This window comes from Trichechus manatus, unplaced genomic scaffold, assembly GCF_000243295.1.
Source record: "Trichechus manatus latirostris isolate Lorelei unplaced genomic scaffold, TriManLat1.0 scaffold00063, whole genome shotgun sequence".
Taxonomy (NCBI): Eukaryota; Metazoa; Chordata; class Mammalia; order Sirenia; family Trichechidae; genus Trichechus; species Trichechus manatus.
This window is the reverse complement of record NW_004443999.1, coordinates 34,629-58,516: the sequence shown is the minus strand read 5'-3', so window position 1 is coordinate 58,516 and position 23,888 is coordinate 34,629. Positions and strand designations below refer to the sequence as shown.

At 46.0% G+C, this 23,888-nt stretch overlaps 1 protein-coding gene across 1 annotated transcript in view; it reads left to right on the top strand.

Annotated features, from left to right (window-relative positions):
• MYO5B (myosin VB) overlaps positions 1-22,533 on the top strand; it is a gene marked incomplete at its 3' end in the record, with an annotated part of 218,200 nt that extends 195,667 nt beyond the window's left edge. Inside the window, exons 25-32 of the mRNA XM_023733930.1 lie at positions 2,828-3,026; positions 6,637-6,730; positions 9,079-9,222; positions 12,853-13,004; positions 17,197-17,286; positions 19,237-19,387; positions 21,033-21,318; positions 22,359-22,533. Coding sequence (XP_023589698.1) covers positions 2,828-3,026; positions 6,637-6,730; positions 9,079-9,222; positions 12,853-13,004; positions 17,197-17,286; positions 19,237-19,387; positions 21,033-21,318; positions 22,359-22,533 — 1,291 coding nt within the window. The remainder of the gene's footprint in view (positions 1-2,827; positions 3,027-6,636; positions 6,731-9,078; positions 9,223-12,852; positions 13,005-17,196; positions 17,287-19,236; positions 19,388-21,032; positions 21,319-22,358) is intronic.
• Between the last annotated feature and the right edge of the window lie 1,355 nt (positions 22,534-23,888).

Below are 23,888 nucleotides of genomic sequence, written 5' to 3'. Positions count from 1 at the left end.
CCCAGGGCTTCTGGGAACCTGCCCTTCAGCACACATGCGAGTCCCTGTCTCAGTGACTCCTTAGAGTTGATAGCAGCTCACAAGCCCAGTCCTAAGTGCTGTCCCCGCGTCACCCTATCTGATCCTCGCGCAACCTCTTGGTGTGAGGACACTGAAGCTTGGAGGCTGTAAGGAACTTGCTAATCAGAAGAGTAAAATTTGGGCCTGGTTCTATGTGATACCAGAGCCTGACCTCTAACCCACTGGCCTTCAGCAGTGGGTGAGGGTGGACAGTTTGGCAAGGGAGATTAGACATGCACAGAAATAACATGATCTGATGACGATGCCGTGTGTTTGTTGCTAGCATGGGGTTTTTAGGGGCTGTGGCATAGCCCCATTCATTCGAGCCTCCCATCAGTAGATGGGGTGATGGTTATCAGGCTTGTTCCCCAGCAGAGGAAACTGAGACTGGAGAGGCAGAAGGAGTGCAGTGCGCAGGCTCACTCAATCCAGTGGTAGCTGAGCTGGATGGAAGCTCAGTGCCCTCACGCTCATCCTCGGCCTCATGCAGCGCTCACCAGCACCACCTCCACATCCTGCTTACTAGTAGTGTAGTGGGGGCCCCGTTACAGCAACAGGAGCATCCCTTCTTGGCAAAAGAATGTCAAGGTCACCTGATTTGCAAGGCAGCGTGTCTTGGTGGCCAAACCACAGGCCGGGAGCCTTTCTCTGGGTTCAAATGCTGGCCCTGCCACCTGCATGCAAGGTGACATCTGAATCTCAGTGTCCACATTGATAAAACCTGGATCATAATAGGACTTGCCCCATTGGATCGTTGTAAGGAGTAAGGCTAGTGCAGGTAAAACATGTTGCATGTGTCTGGCATGTAGGAAGCACTGAATAAGTATTAGTTGATAACTTCTATTTTTATAATCATTATTATTCAACAAGATCAGATTCCTGTCCCACCCAAAAATTTATCGGAGGAGGAACCTGTGTGTGAAACCAAGTCATTCCTCACAGTTCTCTATCAGCAGATTTAATTAGTGGTTAGTAAGTAAATTAATTCATTAATGGAAGAAAGAAAGCACAGCCTATGCATCAGGAGACGTGGCTTCTAAAATCAGTTCTGCCACTGGCTGTGGCCCCAAGCCTCTCTTGACCTTAGTCTTCTCATCTGTAATGTGAGGTGGCTAGCCTGGTGAGCACGCTGGGAATCTCGTACCTTGTGCAGAGTACTGGGCTGAGTCACCATGTTCTTCCAATGACAGACTACTTGAAGAACAAGAAAGACATGAGCAGTGAACTCACGGCACAAATCAGGAAAGGAATTCTTGGGGCAGTGTACCTAGTCCCCAAGTGTTTGTCCTCTCTCTCGTTAAATTTGTAACTTAATTGGTATTGCTTTTAGTATATTGTGGCTAATATTGGATGTTATCTAAATTTTGTATGCCATTTAAATGCTGATTTAATCACCAAGTTATTTTCCACAATCCTTGCATCATTAGTGCCTTCCTACCTGCAGTGAATGGATGAGCCAGTCATTCCTTTGATCATTTATTCATTCATTCTCTTATTTTGTTGAGAAGTCACCAGGCCAAACGTTGCTCCCAGTGCTGCTATAGAGCTGAATGAGCAGTGAAAAACCTGGTTGCTTCCATCTGAGAGTTTACCGTGTAGACTTTCTCTGCTCCCTCCTCTCTTGTGGATGGTCATTGTCTCCCAAGCCAGCAGAACTGTAAAAACATGGAGCCGCTCCACCTCCCTGCCTCTGGGGCAGCCAGGGCAGGCTCTGAGAGCTGTCTCCAAAAGCTGTCTCCTGGGTTCCTAACTCTACCTAGCTCAGGTCACAGTCTTTATCTGCATCCCAGGTTCCATGTGGACCTTGTCAAGAAGCTTTTGACAATACCATTCATCCAGCTCCCTTTCTTTCATATGAAGTCAACTGCACTTGAATCAGAAAGTTTATTCTAGTAGTTAAGTCTAAGAAGGTGGCACTGTCCTCATATCAGTATTTAACTTCTGAAGATGAGGCTGCTTCTGAGTCTTTGTTAACTTCTTGCCTTCTGTTTTGATGGACCAGGTGCTCTCCCAGAAGTGCCCAGTTATCTGGAGCCCTTTGGTCTCAGGCTTCTCCCCATCCTCCCGCCTGATCTTTTCTAGGTCTCTCTGCTTCTCATCATGACACCGGCGAATTGTAAACCTTCGCTAGATCATCTGTAAATAGCCTTAGTTTCTGTTCGGGCTGGAGCGGGGAGGGGGAAGTGAGGGTAGTAGCGGCGAAGGCCAATTTTAAAAAAACAAACCTGTTGCCATTGAGTCGATTCCAACTCATAGTGAGGCTAATATTCTGCCTTTCTAAAATTTGAGGGGAAACTGCTGTAGGGAAAACAAGCAAATAACATAATTATCTCAGTCTACCAGTGTTTTATCGTAACAAGAAGATTCTTGTGGGCTTTGGGGCAGATGTGGATGCTTTTATTTAAAAAGATATTATAGGAAATTTATTTCTGTTGATGACACTTTGACATAGAGACAGTCTCTCAGTCCCAACCAACAGAGTATGCTCACAGAATGAGGAATAAGAGAATGAGGTTGGTTGAGGAGGAGGGCTAAGACCAGGGTGCCGTGCTTGACCTTGGTTTGCCGTCATTGAGAGGGGGGCAGGTTGGCCTGCTTGCCTCATTACCCCAAGGTGTCTGTGTCCCCACTGTGTCCCTCCCCTGCTGGGGCTGCAATCCTGCTGCTGTGAGCTTGGTCGTTCCTCTGCCATGTCTTCCTCTGTGTCCCTGATTCAGGGACATTGATCTGAGCAGCAAGGTCACCTGCCCTCCTTTCCCTGGCCCAGGTTGCTGGAGGCACAGCTGCAGGCCCAGAGCCGAGAGCATGAGGAGGAGGTGGAGAGTCTCAAGGCCCAGGTGGAAGCCCTAAAGGAAGAGATGGACAAGCAGCAGCAGACCTTCTGCCAGACGCTGCTGCTCTCCCCAGAGGCCCAGGTGGAGTTCGGCATCCAGCAGGAGATAACCCGGCTGACGAATGAGAATCTGGTGAGTAGCCATGCCTTGTGGATCAGCTCTGGGAAGTCACTTTCTGGAAGCAATTGGGACCAGGAATGGCTTTTAGGCAAGTGGACAAGATAAGATTCTAGATATACCCCTGTCGGCAAGGGTTTGTAGAGCTACTTCAATTATTTATTGCTGTATAACAAACCACCCCAAAACTTAGTGGCTTAAAACAGCAACCACAGTGATGTGGGTCAGGAATTCTGCAGGGCCCAGTGGGGGCAGCTTGTCTCGGCTCCATGTGGTGTTGGCTAGGCATCTTAACTGGGGCTGGAGGGTCCAACACAGCCTCTCTCCCAGGTCTGATGCCTTGGTTCTCCTCCTCCATGAGGTCTGTCTCTCTTCACATGTGCTCATCATCCATTGATCCAGCCTGAGGTTCTTTACTTGGCAGCTGGCTTCCAAGAGGATGAAAGCAGGAACTGTAAGGTGTCTTTTTTTTTTTTTTTTTAAACAGAAATGTATTTAAGGACTAAAAACAGATCACAGAATCAACGGAGGGACTAACAATGGTGTCACTAGGGTTGGTGTTACCATGGTGTTACTCATGGTGTTACCCCCTGCCTTAGTTACCTAGTGCTGCTATAACAGAAATATCACAGGTGGATGGCTTTAACAAACAGAAATTTATTCTCTCACAGTCTAGGAGGCTAGGAGTCTGAATTTAGGGTGCCAGCTCCTGAGGAGGGCTTTCTCTCTCTGTTGGCTCTAGGGGAAGGGCCTTGTCATGAGTCCTGTAAGGTGTCTTAAGGCTGAGTCCCAGAGCTACATAGCGTCACTTCAGCCACATGCTCTTGGTCAAAACAATCCAAATGGCTAGACCAGATGTGGGAAGATAGACTCCACCTCTTGATAAGAGGAGCAATGTTGTATGCAGGGGTGGGAGGAATTACAGGCCATCCTTGTAGACAGTGTTGCCTGAGAAATGGAAGAGAGTCCGTCTTAAAAAAGCTTACAGGTTAGTAGGGAAAGTAAGACTCGTCAAAAGAAAGAAGAAAATGTTTTTAAAAACATAACTCTACGTGGGATTAACAATAAGCATTATGAAAGAGAGAGAATTGCAGGGGAGGCTTTTGGGAGAAGGTGAGGCTTGAGCTGAGACAAAAGACCCAAGGAGATGGAAACCATGTAGGTGGATGGAGAGGAGATGGGAGGAGGAGAGTGTGGACATAGGTACCAGACAGGAGTGAGCAGGGCAGAGGACAGGGGTGATACCAGAGGGCCAGGTGCCCTCTGGAGTCGAGTGTGCCTGTGGGGCTGCAGCAGGAAGTGCCCCAAGCCTGACCAGTCATAGTGGCCATCTCCCCTTTATAACCAGGTGGCCCCAAGCTTGGAAGCCTGGTTCATTCAATCCCAAGGGGAGAAGTGGAGCCCTGGACCTCCAGCTCCATGAATAGGACTTATATGCAAATAATCCTCACTCCCCTCGCCCCCTCTCTCTGTCTGCATGTCCTCTTTGTCACTCTGTGTTGCTCTGTCCGTCTGACCTCACACACACATATACAGCTAGCTCTATGGAAAGAAAAGACACCAGTTGCTATTGAGTCTTTTTCGACTCATGGCAACTCCATATGTGTCAGAGTAGAACTGTGCTCCATAGAGTTCTCAATGACTGATTTTTTGGAAGTAGAGCGCTAGGCCTTTCTTTCAAGGGGCCTGTGGGTGGTCTCAAACCTTCAGCCTTTTGGTTAGCAGCCAAGTATGTTAACCGTTTTCACCACCCAGGGACTCCTTATCTCCTTCTAAAAAATCAGCCACTGAAAACCCTATGGAGGATAGTTCTGCTCTGACATGGGGTCACCGTGAATTGCAGTCGACTCGGTGGCAACTGGTTTTTATGAAAATAAACATGCAGATTACCTTTCTGGGCTGGCTTGTGCCAGGTGAGGAGGCAGTGTGGGAAGTGCATTTGTCAGCCTGTTTGTACCACCCGCGACTCCAGAATCCGCTAGGGACCTTTTAAAACTCCCGGTACCCAGGTTGTACCCAATACCAATTAAATCAAAATCCCTGGGGGTGAAGCCAGGCATCAGTAGTTTTTTAAAGATCTCCAGGTGATTTATTCCAAAGTGCAGCAAGTCTGGGAACCATCACCTTACACAGTTCCCCTTAACGCATTAGGAACGAGGTGCTCAGGGATGTGAGAGGGATGTAGGCTTAAATGGCTGGCAGACAAGGTACAGGGGTTCAGCTGTGCAAAGCCATGTTCGCAGTCGTGTATAAGAAGTTCCCCCTCTGCTGGAGTGGTCCAGGTAAAGTATCATATTTCCTGGCTGTTTTCCCGGAACCTGGCAGAGGTGTCTGAGCCCTCCTTGCAGACAGCTGACGACGGGGGCTGAGGCCCTGCTTCCGTATTAAGCAGTCCTCGTTGGAGTGGCTGGTGTTTTGTTAGCTGAGAAGGGTGTTGTAGCATCTATTGTCTGGTCTCCCAGGGTGCAGGGAAAGGTTTCCACATGGTGGAAAAGACACAAAGCACGTCATTGGGTGAGGTGATGTTGTGTGGAGGAGCACGGGGACCAGATGGGAGTTGCAGAACCGGGGTTCCTGTCCTGACTCAGTCTGGAGCAAAACCTCAAAGAATCTGTTGAAAAGTTTCTCAAGTTGCCTACGTCCTTTGTAGGGACTGGCCTCTAGCTCAGAGTTCCCTTGCAGGTCCGTGATGCAAGCGTGGTTCTGTGCTGCCTCTCCTGTCATTCAGGCTGGGCTTTCAGATAGCTCTCAATCTGAGAACCTTATTTTAAAATGTGCTCTTTTCAGTCCTTGACGACATCTCTCTAGGTTTGCAGTGTGCTATGGCCATAGCACTGGGCTTTTGGCTGACTTTTGTCTGAAGGTCAACCTTAAGATTGTCGCCTAAGATGTTTTCTGAGGTTCCGAGAGGGAGCATTCACCTCTGTCTTCTGCATGACTCTGGTCTCAGAGCCTCAGCTGTAATGGGTGGGGCAGGGATCCCTCTTCTCCTCCTCTCTGTCTCCCAGGCCACAGAGGACCACACTCCGCAGCTGGAACCAGGGTAGCACAGTAGCACTAAGGATAGCAAAACCTCCCCTTCCCCCCACCCTCCAGCAACTTGCTGTTCTAGATCCCAGTGGGCTGATTTGCTTCCAGTGGCAACAGTTGCTAGGGATTGGGCAGCAACAGCCACTGTCCTGTTTTCCCTCTGAGCCCCAGGTAATCTCACTGTCCTACTGGCTGGTCCTGCCAAGTACCCCCCACCCTACTTCCTTCTCACACCTCCACCTGTCCATTCCTTCCAGGAGCGCTGGCCACTCCACCCCAGGGCACCAAGGTTGAGAGTGTCTCCTGGGGGGTTGGCACGGCAACCAAGGAAGCATAGTTTGGTGGGGGGGCCTGAGCATCCAGTGGGATGCCAGGAAGCCTGAGCCTGGAGGAGTTTGCCCTGCCTTTATGGAGGATGAACTTTGACTCATGCCCAGCTCCCTGCGTTGGTCTTTGTTCCAGGTCGGTGAGCCCAGTTCGCAGATGGCTGCCTACAAGGCCACTCGGGGCCGCATCCACCCTGCATAAGTATTCAACCTGGTGCCGCCCAGGGCTGGGCTTCCGGCTGTTCTCACGTTGCTTGTTCTACTTTCAGGACCTTAAAGAACTGGTGGAAAAGCTGGAGAAGAATGAGAGGAAGCTCAAGAAGCAGCTAAAGATCTACATGAAGAAAGTCCAGGACCTAGAAGGTAGGATGAGTGAGTGTGCGTATGAAGCAAAGGTGACTCTGCCACGCTTCAGGGAAGCCAGTTGCCTGCCCCTTTCTGGAAACTTCTTCCATTGCACTAGTTTCCTTGTAGCAGTGCCCAGTCCAGCCATGCAATAGAACAATTCAGACCCTAAGAGTTTAAACATTCTCTGTTTCCCAGATGTGGATGAAGACACTTGAATTAGCAGGTGTTTGCCCTGGTGGTACAGTGGTTAAGAGCTTAGCTGCTAACCAAAAGGTCAGCAGCTTGAATCCACCAGCTGCTCCTTGGAAACCCTATGGGACAGTTCTACTCTGTCCTATAGGGTCACTATGAGTCGGAATCAACTCAACAGCAACAGGTTTGGGTTTTTAGGGGGTTGGGTACTTACTCTGAGCAAGGCTCTGCAGAGGCAAGGAACAGGGAACTGGAAAGGTGACCCTGTGGCCCCTGCCCTCAAAGGGTTAAAATCCAGAGGCAAGACTTTCTGATATGAAAGAATGCTGTGTAACCAGTTTAAAAAAAAACAGTTGCTGTCGAGTCAGTTCCCACTCATGGCAAACCCATGTGTGTCAGAGTAGAACTGTGCTCTATAGGGTTTTCAATGGCTTGTTTTTTTCAAGTGGATCGCCAAGCCTTTCTTCTGAGGGCACCTCTGGGTGGACTAGAGTCTCCAACCTTTCTGTTAGCAGCTGAGCATGTTAACCGTTTGCAACACCTGAGGGATCCTTGCTATGTAACACAAAGACCCAAATCACGGGGCTCACTCCTTGTTGATGGGAAGCCAGGAGGGAGAGCAGTCAGTTCTGTGATTACACTTCTGTTGAGGAATCCAGCACAGAGAGGCCAGGCAGACATTTAAATTACTTCTCCAGAAATACCCAGAATGTTGTCTTCTCTACCTTCTCCTGCTGCAAATCTCATCGCGTCACACTCCCTGCCCCAGCATTGAACATGCTACGCCTCTGCTTGGAACCCTCTTGTCACCTTGATGCCCCTCCTCATCCTTCCAGCCACATCCCCGGGCCTCGAGTCCCCTCTGACCCTGTCCTAACACCACCAGCTGTCAGTCAGAGCACCGATCGCCAGTGTTCTGTTTCATCTCTTGCCGTGTCCGCCCGCTGCCCTAGACCCCAGGCTCTAGGAGTGCAGGGACGTCTGTCCTGTTCAACCTCGAGTCCCAGGCCCCCACCAGGCACATGCGCACTTTCTAGCGGGCCGTCTCTCTCCGTACCTTGCGCACAAGCCTCTTCATGTTTGGATTTCTTTTTTCTGTTACTTGAGTTCTCGTTCTCCTAGTTGCCCGGGCTTAAAGCTTTTCCCCCATTGCTTAGTCTTTTTTTTTTTTTTTTTTTTAACTTTGTTGTGCTTTAGATGAAAGTTTACAATGCAAATTAATTTCTCATTCAAAATTTATACACAAATTGTTTCGTGGCATTGGTTGCAATCCCCACAACATGTCAGCACTCTCCCCGTTTCCATCCCGGGTTCCCCATTTCCATTTATCCAGTTTTCCTGTCCCTTTCTGCCTTCTCACCTTTGCTTTTGGGCAAGTGTTGCCCATTTGGTCTCTTATACTTGATTAAGGAGCGTGTTCCTCACAGGTGTTATTGTTGTTTTGTAGGCGTGTCTAATCTTTGGCTGAAAGGTGGACTTTGGGAGTGGCTTCGGTTCTGAGTTAGCAGGGTGTCTGGGAGCCATAGTCTCAGGGGTTCCTCTAGTCTCTGTCAGACAAGTAAGTCTGGTCTTTTTTGTGAATTTGAATTTTGTTCTACATTTTTCTCCCACTCTGTCCCAAACCCTCTATTGTGATCCCGGTCAGAGCGTTCTGTGTTGGTAGCCGAGCACCATCTAGTTCTTCTGGGCTCAGGCTGGTGGAGGCTGTGGTTCATGTGGTCCATTAATCCTTTGCACTAATATTTTCCTTGTGTCTTTGGTTTTCTTCATTCTCCTTTGCTCCAGGCAGGATAAGTCCAGTAGATGTATCTTAGATGGCTTGCAGGCCTTTAAGACCCCAGACACTATATCACCAAAGTAGGATGTAGAACATTTTCTTTATGAGCTGTGTTATGCCAGTTGACCTAGATGCCCCACCATTACTCAGTCTTGAAGACCTATTGCTCCCTCTCCTCAGATGCTTCTCTGCGTCTACCCTCTCCCCCAGCCCACACTCTGACCAGCCTCACCCCCTCGCTCCTAGGTGACTATGGTAGCTTCCTAGCCCCCACCTCTGCCCACAGGGACAGGCTGATCTTCCCCAGCACTGTTTGGTCTCAGTCACTTCCTCACTGCCTGCAGAATGCAATCTGGTCTCCCTTCATGCACCCTCTCATCTCTTTCCTGCTCAGCTGCCCAGGCGCTGGCCCAGAGTGAGAGCAGGCGCGATGAGCTCACCAGGCAGGTCACGGTCCAGCGGAAGGAGAAGAACTTCCAGGGCATGCTGGAGTACCACAAGGAGGATGAGGCCCTTCTCATTCGGAACCTGGTGACAGGTAGGACCCACTGTGGCACCCCAACCCGTGCCCTGTCATCCACCCTACTCCCTCAACCTGCTCCCATTTCTATCCCCAGCATAACCCATCCCCCATTCTTCACCTCTGACACTATGCACTGCCACTCCACCTCTGTCCTCCACCCCCCACCCTCCACACCTCCACACACAGACCCCTCCCCATCGCCCCATCCCCTCCACAGCCCCTACCCCATCCTCTTCCTCACATCCATCATCTCAAGCTGCTGCCCCTGATAAACGACCCACAGCTTTTCCAAATAAAAACTCAATCTTTTGCCATCTGAGTCAACTGCAGACATCACCTTGGCAGGCCTGGCCCCAGGGTTACCAGGCAGCTGTGAGCACTGCTTCCCGGAACTCCCCTTCCTTAGGTGGGTGCCTCAGGACTGAAGACCCTCCAGCCCAGCCACTGTTAAGTCAGAGGAGAGCCTCCTGCTCCTCGGGCTCTCTTTCTGGCTGCTCAGCAAGGCTGTGTCAGTCACATTTGCCGGTTGCTCAGATTTGTGCCTCGGCAGTTCCGTGTGTGGGGGCTGCCCTCTAGGGGTCGGCTTCTGGAAGCTGCTTTCCTCACCCACCTAGTTTGCCAGTTGTACCAGCTCCCTCCCCTCTGGTCTCATGCCATCTGGCTCCAACACACCTGCCTTCCTGTTCTGCACCAACCCCAGTCCAGCAGCCCACCACAGAGCCAGGAGGACGAGTCTAGAGGAGACAGTCCTGGGTGAACAAGGAGGCCTCTGGCACTCTGATCCTCTGACCCTGAGCCATAGCTTTGTTCTCTGTGGCGCCTTGCTCTCGCATTTGTAAAATGGCCCTGACTACCCCTCACATGGAATACAACCAGTGTGAAAGAGCCTTGTTAAAACCGCAAAACCCTCCTCAAATGAGAGGAATTTGAAGAAGTGGTAGTTTTTGCAGAGGTGTTGAAGTTCAAATAAGAGGTAAACATTATTTTAGAGGAATTTACTCTTTTAAAAAACATGTTGCCGTCCCGCTTTGCGGAGAGCACCACGTGCCATGGGCGCAGGCACCCAGGAAGGAGGGAACTTGGCTTCTACCTAGAAAGATTGTGCTTTGCCTGCTAGGTTTGGGTGTTGAATAGCTTGCTTTTTACTGAGTAGTCTGCTCTTTTTATGAAGGTTAATTTCCCCTGCAATTGTCTAATAATTGCATATGTAAGTTCTGGCATGAAACTTCCTTAAACAGGCTGCATCTTGTTTAAACACTGCTAGGAATGAACCTTTAATCTGTGGTGAATGAAATACAAAGTTCACAACATCAGAGTAAAAGAAAACTAATGAGGCTTGCTTGTCCCAGACAGGTGGCTGCCTGGTACTTTTGCAGTGTGTCCTCCCCACTGCCCTTGCTTAGGGTGGTCCCAGGGTGGTCATAGCCTGCTAATCTGCCTGCACATAGCACCCATTCGTCTTCCCTCTGAAGACCCCTCCCAGAGAAGCCAAGATTATATTAAACCCCTCTCAGGTACTCAGCTAGTTGATGTGGAGGAAAGAGAAAAGTCAAACCCAAGGTCCCTGACCCACAAGAGGCTAACATTTAGCTGGGAGAAGGGGACTCAAGTCACAGTAGAACATTCCAAAGCAGGACAAGCTGTTTGCTGTCTGCACACAGGTGAGGCTGGAAGCAAGGTTGGAAGTCTGGGCCTTAGAATGCATCTTTCTGGGTAAATATTATTGACATTCTAATTAGATCAAGGGCTAATCCACAGCCATCTACCGAGCCTATAAAATGCCTGAATGTTAACCCTGTACCTGTATTCTGACCCGTAATGAGCATTAACTGGAATGATGGATTTAAGGGGACAAAGCAACCCAAGTACCAACTGGAGATGTTGGCAGCACGTTCCCAGCCCCCACCAGGGCAGCCCTGGCAGAAGATTTGAGGATGTGCCTCATCCTCTTTCCCTGGCCCACCTGCAGGTAGAAGGGAGGTGGCTTCCCCTCATCGCCATTCTGAGCCTGGAGGTGGCACATGAGGCCTGGGCTGGGGGCGGGAAGGGATGAGAATCCAGAGCTGGACAGCAGTGCGAATGCCTGGGGCCTACGCTCGGGCTGTTCCATTCCCCCGCTCTGCTCTCTCACCTTTCCTCTCCCCTTTGCACCAGGCCTCTCATCCTCCTCCTCTGGGCTCGTACCATCACCATTGCTCTTGTTGGTTGCCTCCCATGCTTACTCTGGAATGGAAAGTAGTCTGACAGTTTCTCCCTAGCCCCCCAGGAGCTTCAGCAGGGAAGGGCCACAGGGCTGAGTATGAGTCTGCAGTTGATGGGGAGGGCCACAGCCTCTTCTAGTCCTGCCAGAGCAAACCTTGCAGGGGCAGAGGTGGGGGTGCAGAAGAGACTAGTTGTGGGAAGTAGGAAGTAGGGTAGTTGTTGTCCCTGACTATAGCCAAGTTAGCACTGGCCACAGAGAGGCTGCTAAGAGGATGCCAGGTGGTGGCACTGGGGAGTGCAGGGTGTGGCTGTGGCCACTGTGTGGCAGTGAGGGTATCTAAGAGCAAATGCTGCCAGGTAAAGTCCCCAAACTGATGGCCAGATGATCCAGAAGTTGCTCCAGCCTTCCCAACCCGCTGCTGACTCACTCTGTCTTTGTAAGCAGACACCAGATCCTCCTGGGACCTGCCCTTGCATTCTTGCTGTTGAAAACCCCACTGTGCCAATGTTGGGACACAGAGATATGGAGGAATGAGGAGTTCTGGTCCTAGTGGGAGAGCCAGGTTCATCTGCAGCCTGCCTCTGGCCCAGGCCCCATCTTGGCTATGGACCACAGTGTCTGTGTATAAACTCAGACCAGGAGCTACTTGTGGACTGCTTTCCTCTGTATTGTAAGAACAAGGCATTAAGAGCTCATCTTAATTTTACAATCTGAACAATTAGGAACATTTTTTTTAAGTAGGAAAAAAATTAATATATTTTACTACAACCTTCATATGATAAAGGAAACCATAACAGTGTTCAACAGACTAAGAGAAGATATTAATAATGTATATAACATACAAATGATAGTATCCTGAATACATTAAAAAACTGCAAATAAACAAGAAAAATACAAACAATCTAATGGAGAAATGGGCAAAATATTTTACACAGGCAATTCACTGAAGAAATCTGATCAATGAACATTATCTCAGCTTCACCTTTTGATTATCATGATTATACATTAAACTAATATTCAGTGTTGATAAGGCTGGGAGAAGTGGAGACTTCTCATCAACTTCTGGTGGGAATGTACATTGGTTCTGCTATCTTAAAGAGTATTATGACAGTAGATAAAGTAAATTTGAAAATATATAAAATCTAGGCTCCAGAAATTCTAACTGTAGGCAGTCTTTAGGAACATGCTTTTGTTTGTCTTGTTTTTTAATGATTCTTTCTGCACCTACTAGTCATCAGGGTCACAAGGAGTTTGTGTCCCCCAAGGCAGCTGTGTCCCACTCCTCTTGCTCCCTGCCAGCCCCTCAGCCCCCTGAAAGGCCTATTCTTAGAAGAGCTACAGGAAAATATTGGAAGTATTTATATTTCTGGCCAGAATTCTTAGAGCTTCAAGTGTCCTCTGTAAACCTAACTCTTGCTTCTTGGTGTTGTCACTGCTGGCAGACCTGAAGCCCCAAATGCTGTCAGGCACAGTGCCCTGTCTCCCTGCCTACATCCTCTACATGTGCATCCGGCACGCGGACTATGTCAACGACGACCTCAAGGTGCACTCTTTGCTGACCGCCACCATCAATGGCATTAAGAAAGTCCTGAAGGTGAGTGTCTCTGCAGAAGGGAGTAGTATGCGGTGGACCAAGGGAAGCCAGCACCTCCCCATTGCTTTCCTGTGTCTGGGTTTTACAGTAGTGAGTTCTCTGAAGGCAAATGATTCAGGCACAAAAGCACTCACCCAGGGTAACTGGGATGCCCAGGGCAGTCCCTAGAGAAAGATGCTCAGGCTCAGAAATGGTAGGAAGCCTGGAAATCCAGTCTAGGCCTACAACTAAGTCTCCAGGGTGCCCTCGGTACTCACAGATGGCTTGAGGTGGGAGGGAACAAGGGGCAGGCAGGAGTCCAGTCTAGCTTGGTCCTGTCCCAGTGTGCTCAAGGGCACAGACTGCTGAACAGCAGCTGGGCCAAGTACCCTGACCTGCTACTGATGAAGATGCTAGGGAAACATCCTGCACACAGGCCCTCTCCAGACCTTCCCAGAGGGCTAGGCACTTGGCCAGAGCACTGGCACAGGGACAGGCGCTGACATTCATTGACTTCCAAGGTGAGGCAGCCGCATCAGAACAGAGCTGCTCTCAGAGTTGAGGCAGTTCAGGAATGCCACCTGAAGGCACAAGGCTCTTCACAAATGTAGTGGCAGTTGGGCCACTCCAGCAACAAGCTAACCTGCAGGGAGTTGAAGACCAGCCACATAGGGGCAAGGGCCAGCTATGGGAGGTGAGGTTTTTAGGGAGACTACTCCTCAGTGAGGGATTTATGCCTCCTAGCAGACCCAAGCCCCAAGTATTATTGCTCTTAGAGACTGTTCTTCTCACATACACTGCCATTTCCAGGGTGCAAACCATCCTCCGACCAACTCTGAGGTCCTCTGAGTCACTGTGGTCTGCCCCCACTTTCTCCTTCTAAGAAAATGCCAGAGCCAGCCTGTAACCTCTAGCTTCATGCCAATTTTATATCAGCTCCATTGACTTCCCTGCCGTAGGTTCCATAGGCAATTTTATCCATTCACAACTCTAAACATACCTTATCTATGTGCTAAACCAAACCAGTTGCCATCAAGTTAAATCCAACTCATGGTGACCCCATGTGTGTCAGAGTAGAACTGTAGGGTTTTCAATGGCTGTAACCTTTCTTCTGAGATGCCTCTGGGTGGACCTGAACCTCCACCCTTTCAGTTAGCCGCCGAGCACGTTAGTTGTTTGCACCAGCCAGGGACTCCATCTACATGGCTGATGACTCTCGAATTTGTGCCTCCAGCCTTGACCTCTTTTATAAATTCCAGCTGCCTTCTTCACATTTCTACCTAAAGATCTAACAGACAACTCAAATTCAACATGTCTAAAACTGTTTTGATTCCCTCACCACTAACATCTCCCACTCTTTACCATTTCATTTGATAGCACACCACTCTTCTCCCAGTCGTTCAGTCCAAAACCTTAGGAATTAACCTTTATTACTTTTTCCCTCCCCTCAGTGTCTAGTCATAAGCAAAACTTGTCATTTTAACCCCAAAATATATCCCAAATCATACCCTTTCTCACTATCACCACTACTTCCATCCCAGTGGAGGGCCCCATTATTCTCTCCTACAGCAGCCTCCTATTGTCCTTGTCTTCTGCCCAGCAGACAGGGTGGTCTTTGAATGCCTAAGTCAGGTCACACAATTCTCCTATTTAAAACCTTCTGCTCAACACAATCCCTATCAAAATCCCAGCTGGCTTTTTTGCAGAAATTGATATGCTGATCCTAAAATTCATATGGAAATTCTAGAGATCCAGATCAGCCAAGACACTCTTGAAAAAGAACAAAGTTGGAGGGCTCACACTTCTCAGTTTCAAAACTTAACTACAAAGCTGCACTAATCAAGACAGTGTGGTACTGGCATAAGGATAGACATACAAATCAATGGAATAGAATTGAGAATCCAGAAATAAACCCTTACATCTGTGGTCAACTGATTTTTGATAAGGGTGCCAAGACCATTCAATGGAAAAAGAATAGTCTTTTCAACAAATGGTGCCAGGACAACTAGATATCCATATGCAAAAGAATGAAATTGGATCCCTATCTCACACCATATACAAAAATTAACTCAAGATGGATGAAAGACCTAAACGTAAGAGCTAAAGCTATAAAACCCTTAGAAGAAAACATAGGAGTAAATTTTTGTGACCTTGGAATTGACAATGGTTTCTTAGATATGAAACCAAAACCATAAGCAACCAAAGAAAAAAAAGTAGATAAATTGGACTTCCTCAAAATTAAAAACTTTTGTGCTTCAAAAGACACCAAGAAAGTGAAAAGGCAACCCACAGAATGGGAGAAAATATTTGCAAATCATAATCTGATAAGGAATTTATATCCAGAATATATAAAGAGCACTTGCAACTCAACAATAAAAAGACAAATAGCCTAATTTAAAAATGGGCAAAGGATCTGAATAGACATTTTTCCAAAGAAGATATACAAATGGCCAATAAGCTCATGAAAAGATTCTCAACATTATTAGTCATTAGTGAAATGCAAATCGAAACCACAGTGTGATACTACTTCATATTTACTAGCATGGCTATAATTTTAAAAAAAAAAAAGAACAGTAACAAATGTTGATGAGCATTTGGAGAAAATGGAACCCTCATACATTGCAGATGGGAATGTAAAATGTTGCAGCCACTCTGGAAAACAATTTGGCAGTTTCTCAAAAAGTTAAACACAGAGTTAGCATATGACTCAGCAATTCCACTCCTATGCATATATCCAAGATAAACAAAAACATACGTTCACACAGAAATATGTACACAAATGCTCATTGCAGCATTATTCATTAACAGCCAAAAAGTGGAAACAACCCAAGTGTCTATCAACTGATGAATGGATAAACAAAATGTGGTCTGTCCACGTAGGGAATATTATTCAGCCATAAAAAGGAATGAAGAATTGATATATGCTACAACACAGATGAAGCCTGAAAACATAATGCTAAGTGAGAGAAGACAAACGCAGAAAGTCACGTATTGTATGATTCCAATTTATATGAAAAGGAAAATCCATAGAAATAGAAAGTAGACTAGCGATTGCTGTGGTGGGGGGTGATGGGGAGTGACTGCTAACAGGCACAGGGTTTCTTTATGGGCTATAGAAATGTTCTGGAATTAGATAGTAGTGATGATGGTTGTACAACTTTGTGAATATACTTAAAGCCACTGAACTGTATACTTTAAAAGAGTCTATTTTAGAGTATATAAATTATACCTCCATTTCAAATCAAAACAACCTTTAGTGATTTCACATGGCAATTTAGAGTAAACTTCAAACTCCTTTCCATGACCCACAGGGTGCTACACTATCTAGCCCTGTCAGCTCAGTGCCTCTTTGGTTCACCATGCTTCAGCACGCTGCCTTTCTTCAACCCCTACAATGTGCTAAGCTTGTTGTTCTCTATCCCTGGATTGCCTGTCCCTCCCCCACCGGGTGGGTACATGACTGCCACCTTCTTATGGTCTAGGACTGACCTCAAATGTCACTTCCTTAGGGAAGCCTTCCCTAACCACCTAGGTAAATTAGCATGCCCCACCCCTACCTGTCACTCTCTTTTCTGCTTCCTTGTTTTATTTTTGTCAAAGCTCATACCTCTCCCTGACAATGTAAACAAAGATGACACTTAAACCTGACAGGATATGAGCTCCATGAGGTCGCTGGTTTTAGTGCATAAACGTATCATAGCTCTTTGGGTTGTTTTGCACCCTTTTCTATTTAGTTATGGTTTGTGGCAATCTTCCAGAAAGTTGAAGCCATTATGACATTTGACCTCTACATGAATGGGATATCAGAAGTATTTCACTGGTATGCTCCTTGACTTCTCTTATGTTGGATAACTTAACTGGTAGTTGAGAAAAGCCAGGGCCAGTTAGCCCAGGTAGCTAGACTGGAGCCCAGGGCTGCTGATGTAGAACTTTGTCTGTGTCAGTTGGCTCAAAGCCGTCAAAGGGAGCTGGTCCTTTGTATGTGTGCATGTATGTACCACTGATCAGGTGCCCCGAGAGAGGCTCTGTGTACCATCTCCAGTAGTGGCAAGGGGTCTCACTCTGTGCCTGGCAAGTGTCCTGCCCATCATCAGGTCTGATTGGAGCATGCTGGGTGAGAAGAGTCAGAAACAGGAAAGAGAGGCACCAGGTTAGCGTTTAGCCAGATGGGAACCACTTACTCATAGCTAGGGATTTCTTTTTATTTTTGCAGAAGCACAACGATGACTTTGAGATGACGTCATTCTGGTTATCCAATACCTGCCGCCTCCTTCATTGTTTGAAGCAGTACAGTGGGGATGAGGTGAGTGGCAAATCTTCACTCTAGTTTCTTGGGTGAGAATCCCAATTTGTCCCAGACACTGCCCACACCCAGGTCCCCGTGGACCTTCTCAAGTCTCCTTTCTCCCCATGCTTTCTTTTATCTCACTATCCACCCTTCCCAAGGTCAAGACATAATGTTAACCAAAATAGTGCAACAGTTTTAGGGCTTATCTTTACTCCATCTTTTGTGCCAGAACGTGCTTTGAGACACTTGTCTCCTGAGATAGTAAAAGGGTGTGCCATACCAATCACTCTTATGTCTTTGGAATGTGACAGCCTGTCTCTCCTTAGAAACAGCTTAGTTCGATCTCCTGCTTTTATTATATAACTTATGAAAGGGGTGGGTTAGATGTTAAAGAAATCATTTCTACTATATTATTGGAAGAAATGGCCTTCATTTGAAGCCAGATGCCCTCTCTTACATTTCCCTAATAGTATGCAAACTTTTCCTTAAGCATAGGACTACACTTAATGTTATTGCATTGAGGTTCTAAATGGAACATTATAAGGCTAGGACAGGGCCAAGAACTCCATTATATTCCAAAAAACCAAACCAAACCCATTGCCATCAAGCTGATTCCAACTCACAGCGACCCTATAGGACAGAGTAGAGCTGCCCTGTAGGGTTTCCAAGGCTATAATCTTTACTGAAGCAGACTGCCACATCTTTCTCCCACAGAGCTGCTGGTGGGTTGTAGCTGCTGACCTTTCGGTTAGCATCTGAGCACTTATCCACTGTGCCACCAGGGCTCTTGTCCATTACATTAGGCTGCTGTTATACATACTAATATTCTCAGAGACAAGATTTGAACCACAGTATAACCAGATCTGTGTAGTCTAATTAGTGAGGGAGAATCTATGTGTATATTTTAGAGATCACAGTTATCCCGTCTTCTTCCTGCTTTTGTTTCTATTAATAATTGCTTTCTAACTTGGCATGGAATGAGAGGCTTTGCTGAGGATGGTCACCCTTTAGAAAACACTGATCTTTTTGGCCACTGTTCATTTCCCTTGGCCCGAATATAGAAGGAAATTGGTCACGTGTGTGTCCTTTTGGTATTAGTAATTCTTTTAATTTACATCTTTTTCATTTTGTTAATATAGAGAGCTAAGAGGACATAGTGCTGTAGCTGTGGAATCATTTCAGTTCAGCTGTTAATTCTGATGCCCATTCTACCCAGTGATGGAATCCATATGAAATTTTTCATTATAAAGACTTATAATCTGACCCAGGGCCATACCCCTTTAGGGGCTGTGTATAATATAACATTTTAGGGAACCTGGTATTTTGGGAAGAGCACTGGACAAAGAATCAGAAAACCTGGATCCTTCTTTCCGTAGACTTACTGCCAACCCGAGTTTTGCTACCTTAGGAAAATCACTTCACCTCAGGGTTTTGGTTTTTCTTTTTTTTCCTGTTCAGAGTTTTATATACATATAAGAACCCATTGTCGTCAAGTTGATTCCAACTCATAGCAACCCTATAGGACAGAGTAGAACTGCCCCATACGGTTTCCAGGGAGCAGCTGGTGGATTCAAACTGCCAACCTTTAGTATAGCGTCTGAACTTTTAATCACTGTGCCACAAGGGCTCCATATATATATATGCACATATGCGTATGCATATATATATATAATATATATGCATATATATAATCTTTTTTTTTTCACCTCAGGGATTTGTACTAAATGATTTCAGCCTTTCTAATTATACAGATTTCTCTATCATGTTGGGCTTTTACACTGCCTTCCAAGTTCAAGGGCCATCACTGAGGCCTCACAGAAGTATGAGTGTTTTGTAAAACATTCTTATAAGTAGACTTGGATATATCCCCAAAAATAAGGAGGTTGCTAAGGTGACCTGAGTTGGAAGTCCTGCTGAGCCCAGCGGACCACAGAGTCACTGTAATGCATGCCTCTCCCTCTGCAGGGCTTCATGACTCAGAATACCGCGAAGCAGAATGAGCACTGTCTTAAGAACTTTGACCTCACTGAATACCGTCAGGTGCTGAGTGACCTTTCTATTCAGATCTACCAGCAGCTCATTAAAATCTCTGAGGGCGTGTTGCAGCCTATGATAGGTAAGCTGACAACAAGAGGTTGCTGTCACTCATCCTGGGGTCTGGAGTGAGGGCTGGGGAAACTGTGGTAAGCGTTGCCTGTTATTGTTAGGTGCCATCAAGTCAATTTCGACTCACAGAGACCCCATGTTACAGAGTAGAACTTCCCCATAGGGTTTTCTAGGCTGTAATCTTTATGGGGGCAGATTAGCATATTGCCAGATCTTTCTCCCGTGGAGCCACTGGGTCGGTTTGAACCCCCAACCTTTCAGTTAGCAGGTGAGTGCTTACCAGTTGCACCACCAGGGTTTCTTTGCCTGTTCTTAAGGCACTGGATATATTAGGAATGGCCTCCAGAAAGCGCTGTGAGGACCTTCCCAAATGAAGGCAATGAGTAGGTGGTGTACAGTGTACTCAAGAAGAGCTAGGAAATTTTCAACACCATTCCACAAAAATACATGATGCTTGAGTAGAGTCTAGAAAATTTAGTATATTGTGTACTATGTGTGTTATTTTTTTCCAGAGTGAATGAATTTTTAGTAGGTAATCAATATAAATTCAAAGGGTATAAATGTATAGACAGTGAAAGAGTATAATTCTCTTGCCTGTTATATACTTTTATTCATGAAAAAAGCTTTAAATATGTTCATGAGAAAACACAGTAGTAAGTACTCATTCAGTGAATACCCATTGTACACTCACTTTGTACGGAGCATGTGCTTGTGTGCTTAACATGAAATTGGAAACTGAAAATTAAAAGCAGTTATATTTTAAGTTAAAAGAAAAATAAAAATTAGCTGTGGCATATGTATGCATCACTCACTGAGCTCCATGAAGACCGTGGAGGGAACTGTCCCCTGGAGCCCATGTATTTTTCTTTCCCCAGGTTCTTACAACATAAGCTGGTCATGGGTAAATTCCAAGGAGGACAGAGTCCTTCGGGCCAATCCAAAAATATATCCTTGGGATAAGGTTCATTCCAAATCTTTCTTCCTATTTGGGAATCTTCTTATTGGGTGCTAATTTATTCTCACCAGACACAGGGAAAACTGACATATCAGGCTGGTGATACTTCGTGACTCAGGATAATGTAATGGGTAACATCTCCAGTTCTGGAGTCAGACAGACCTGGGTTCAAATCTTGGCTTTGCCACTTAAGAGCATGACCTGGGGCAAGCTGTTTAACCTCTTTATTCCTCAATTTCCTTATCTGTAAAAAGGGTAAAATCAGTAGTACCTCCATAGGGTTGTTAGAAGATTAAAAGAGCTACTGAACTTAAAGCAACTGGTACATACTAAAGTGCTACTCAATAAATGTATTTACATAGTCACTGGCTGGACTAGGACTACACCCAGTCTCAATTCTCAAACCTTGGGCTTTCAGCACAGAAGGCAGTACAGAATCGAGCTGGTGCATGTCCATTATCTTTGTCCCATCATCAATAAATATTAAGTGAAAATGTGATCCACAGCTGTTTTATTTCATATAGAGACCAGCAGCTTAGAAATTCTGTGCCAAATGTTGGAAGTTCTCAGCATCTCAACATTGTACACCACTGGATAGTACCATTGCTAAGGTCCTGAGTACTAAATGATCTGAGTGGTCCAAAAACAGATCTTGTTTGTGAGGAACATGCAGTCTTTTCTAATCATGCTTTTCTTTCAGTTTCTGCTATGTTAGAAAATGAGAGCATTCAGGGTCTATCTGGTGTGAAGCCGACAGGCTACCGGAGGCGCTCCTCCAGCAAGATGGATGGAGACAACTCATACTGCCTGGAAGCGATCATCCGCCAGATGAATTCCTTTCACACAGTCATGTGCGAGCAGGGTCTGGACCCCGAGATCATCCAGCAGGTGTTCAAACAGCTCTTCTACATGATCAATGCTGTGACACTCAACAACCTGCTCTTGCGGAAGGACGTCTGCTCTTGGAGCACAGGCATGCAACTCAGGTAGGAGCTAAGGCCACACTCCAGCAGCACGGGTGGAGCCCACTCACATAAGCACAACCATAACACAGGACCTTCATCTCTCAGGCTACAATCCAAATCAACTTGATAGTCCTCATCACGGTCAGGATGGGACTCAGACCCATCACCTTTAGATAAAATGCGTTTGGTAAAATTCATCAAACCCTGAGATGGGACTTGGTAAACAAATTAGTTTAAACTTAGAGAAGTTCACACACTCTGATTTAAAGTTGGTAAATGCAGTGTGGATAGGTCAAAAAAGGAAAATCAAGGAGTTAAGAGGCATGAAGACTCACAGTGAAATACAGATTTGTTTGTGGATGTTAAATGTAATTTGTTTTAATTCAGTATATTTAATGCTTTTTTTACATTAATTTTTTTTCTTTTATTGTACTTTAGTTGAAGATTTACAGAACAAACTCGCTTCTCATTAAACAGTGCACATATTGTTTTATGACATTGGTTAACAATGCCACGACACGTCAACACTCTCCTTTCTTGATCTTGGGTTCCCTATTAGCAGCTTTCCTGTCCCTTCCTGCCCTCTAGTCCTTGCCCCTGGGCTGGTGTGCCCCTTTAGTTTTGTTTTGTTTTACGGGCCTGTCTAATCTTTGGATGAAGGGTGAACCTCAGGAGTGACTTCATAACGGAGCTAAAAGAGTGTCTGGGGGCTATACTCTCTAGGTTTCTCCAGTCTCTGTCAGGCCAGTAAGTCTAGTCTTTTTCTGTGAATTAGAATTTTGTTCTACATTTTTCTCCAGCTCTGTCCTTTTCCCATTAATTTGAACAAACACTTCAGGTATTTTATCTTTGCTTGATGTTAAGCACCCATTCATTCTTCATTTCAACATTTAAACTGAGTACCAGGCACTTGTCAAGCTTTTACCCACTTAAGATAATTAAGGTGGGGAGAACGATAACACTAGTTACAACTAGGCTGCAAAGTAAACACAACGGTTGTCCTCATCCTACTGAATCAGGGTGACCGCTTAACACAGCTTACTTTCTACCTATGTTTTTAGGTACAATATAAGTCAACTTGAGGAGTGGCTCCGAGGAAGAAACCTTCACCAGAGTGGAGCCGTTCAGACGATGGAGCCTCTGATCCAAGCAGCCCAACTCCTACAATTAAAGAAGAAAACCCAGGAGGATGCCGAGGCCATCTGCTCGCTGTGCACCTCCCTCAGCACCCAGCAGGTGTGGTCATTCAGTACCTCTACCAACCAGGGTACTCAAAGCAAGCTTCCATTTGGTACCCAGCTTCCATTTCGCATCTGTTCTTGCCAGTGGTTTTTACAACACTCCCCTTCCAGCCTTTAAATACCCCTAAGGATACAATTCTGAAGTTTCGGCTGATGGGATGTTCCTAAATGAACCAAAGACCACCTGTGGAACAAAACACCACGGTTACAGTTTTCCAGTGACTCTCTGGGCCTTCCCGCTCACTTAGAAAGATAAAGTAGTAAACCCACAAAATACCAAGCTTAGGTAAAAACTTTTTTTAAACACTGACAATGAATTCTGGGATGTGTTTCACTTAGAAATTTAAGTTTTTTTTCAGAAATTGCATTTGGCATTTAAAAAATTTGCTTTCTCTACCACTGTAATGTCATTATGGTCATATATTCACTTGACATGGTTTAAAAGAAAGTCATTAAGAGCTTTTGTTGTTGTTGTCAGGTGCTGATGAGTCGGTTTTGACTCATAGTGACCCTGTGTATAACAGAACAAAACGTTGCCCATTCCTGTGCCATCCTGACAACCATTGGTTGCTGTGTTTCAGCCCATTGTTGTAGCCACTGTGTCAATCCATCTTGTTGAGGGTCCTCCTCTTTTTCGCTGACCCTCAGCTTTACCAAGCATGATGTCCTCCAGGGACTGGTCACTCTGATAACATGTCCAAAGTACATGAGAGAAAGTCTCGCCATCCTCGCTTCTAAGGCGGATTCTGGCGGTACTTCTTCAAGTCAGGTTTGTTCACTCTTTTGGCAATCCATGGTATATTCAATATTCTTTGTCAAACCATAATTGAAAGTCATCAATTCTTTTTCAGTCTTCTTTATTCATGGTTGAGCTTTTGAACCTAGAGGAATTTAAATGTTCCTTTCCTTTCTCCCCAAAAAACTCTACATATAATATGACCTGGTTGCAGAGATATTCCTAGTCCATAAAAAGATAAGTCCTTCCACACGCAGGGAGACCTGACCCTCCATCATGAATGTGCCCATTTGGACGTGGGCCACGGAGACCAGCACAAGGAAGTCACACTTTCCAAATTAATTGATGCACCTTCTTCCTATCCAGCACCTAAAGAAAAACAAAATCCAAACTAAGAAAAAACAAAACAAATACATCTTAGTATAGCAGACGAACCATACCCTTACTTACCTTCTCCACTAACTAAAAGATGAAATACCAAACTTTTAAGAAAACTGCTTCCTTCTGTAAATGTACTGAAAATTTTCAAACACTTTTCCCCCTTTTAAATATATTTCGCTTTCATAAACTTACCTCTGGGATGCAGCTGACATTGCTTTGCATCACTTGGGCAG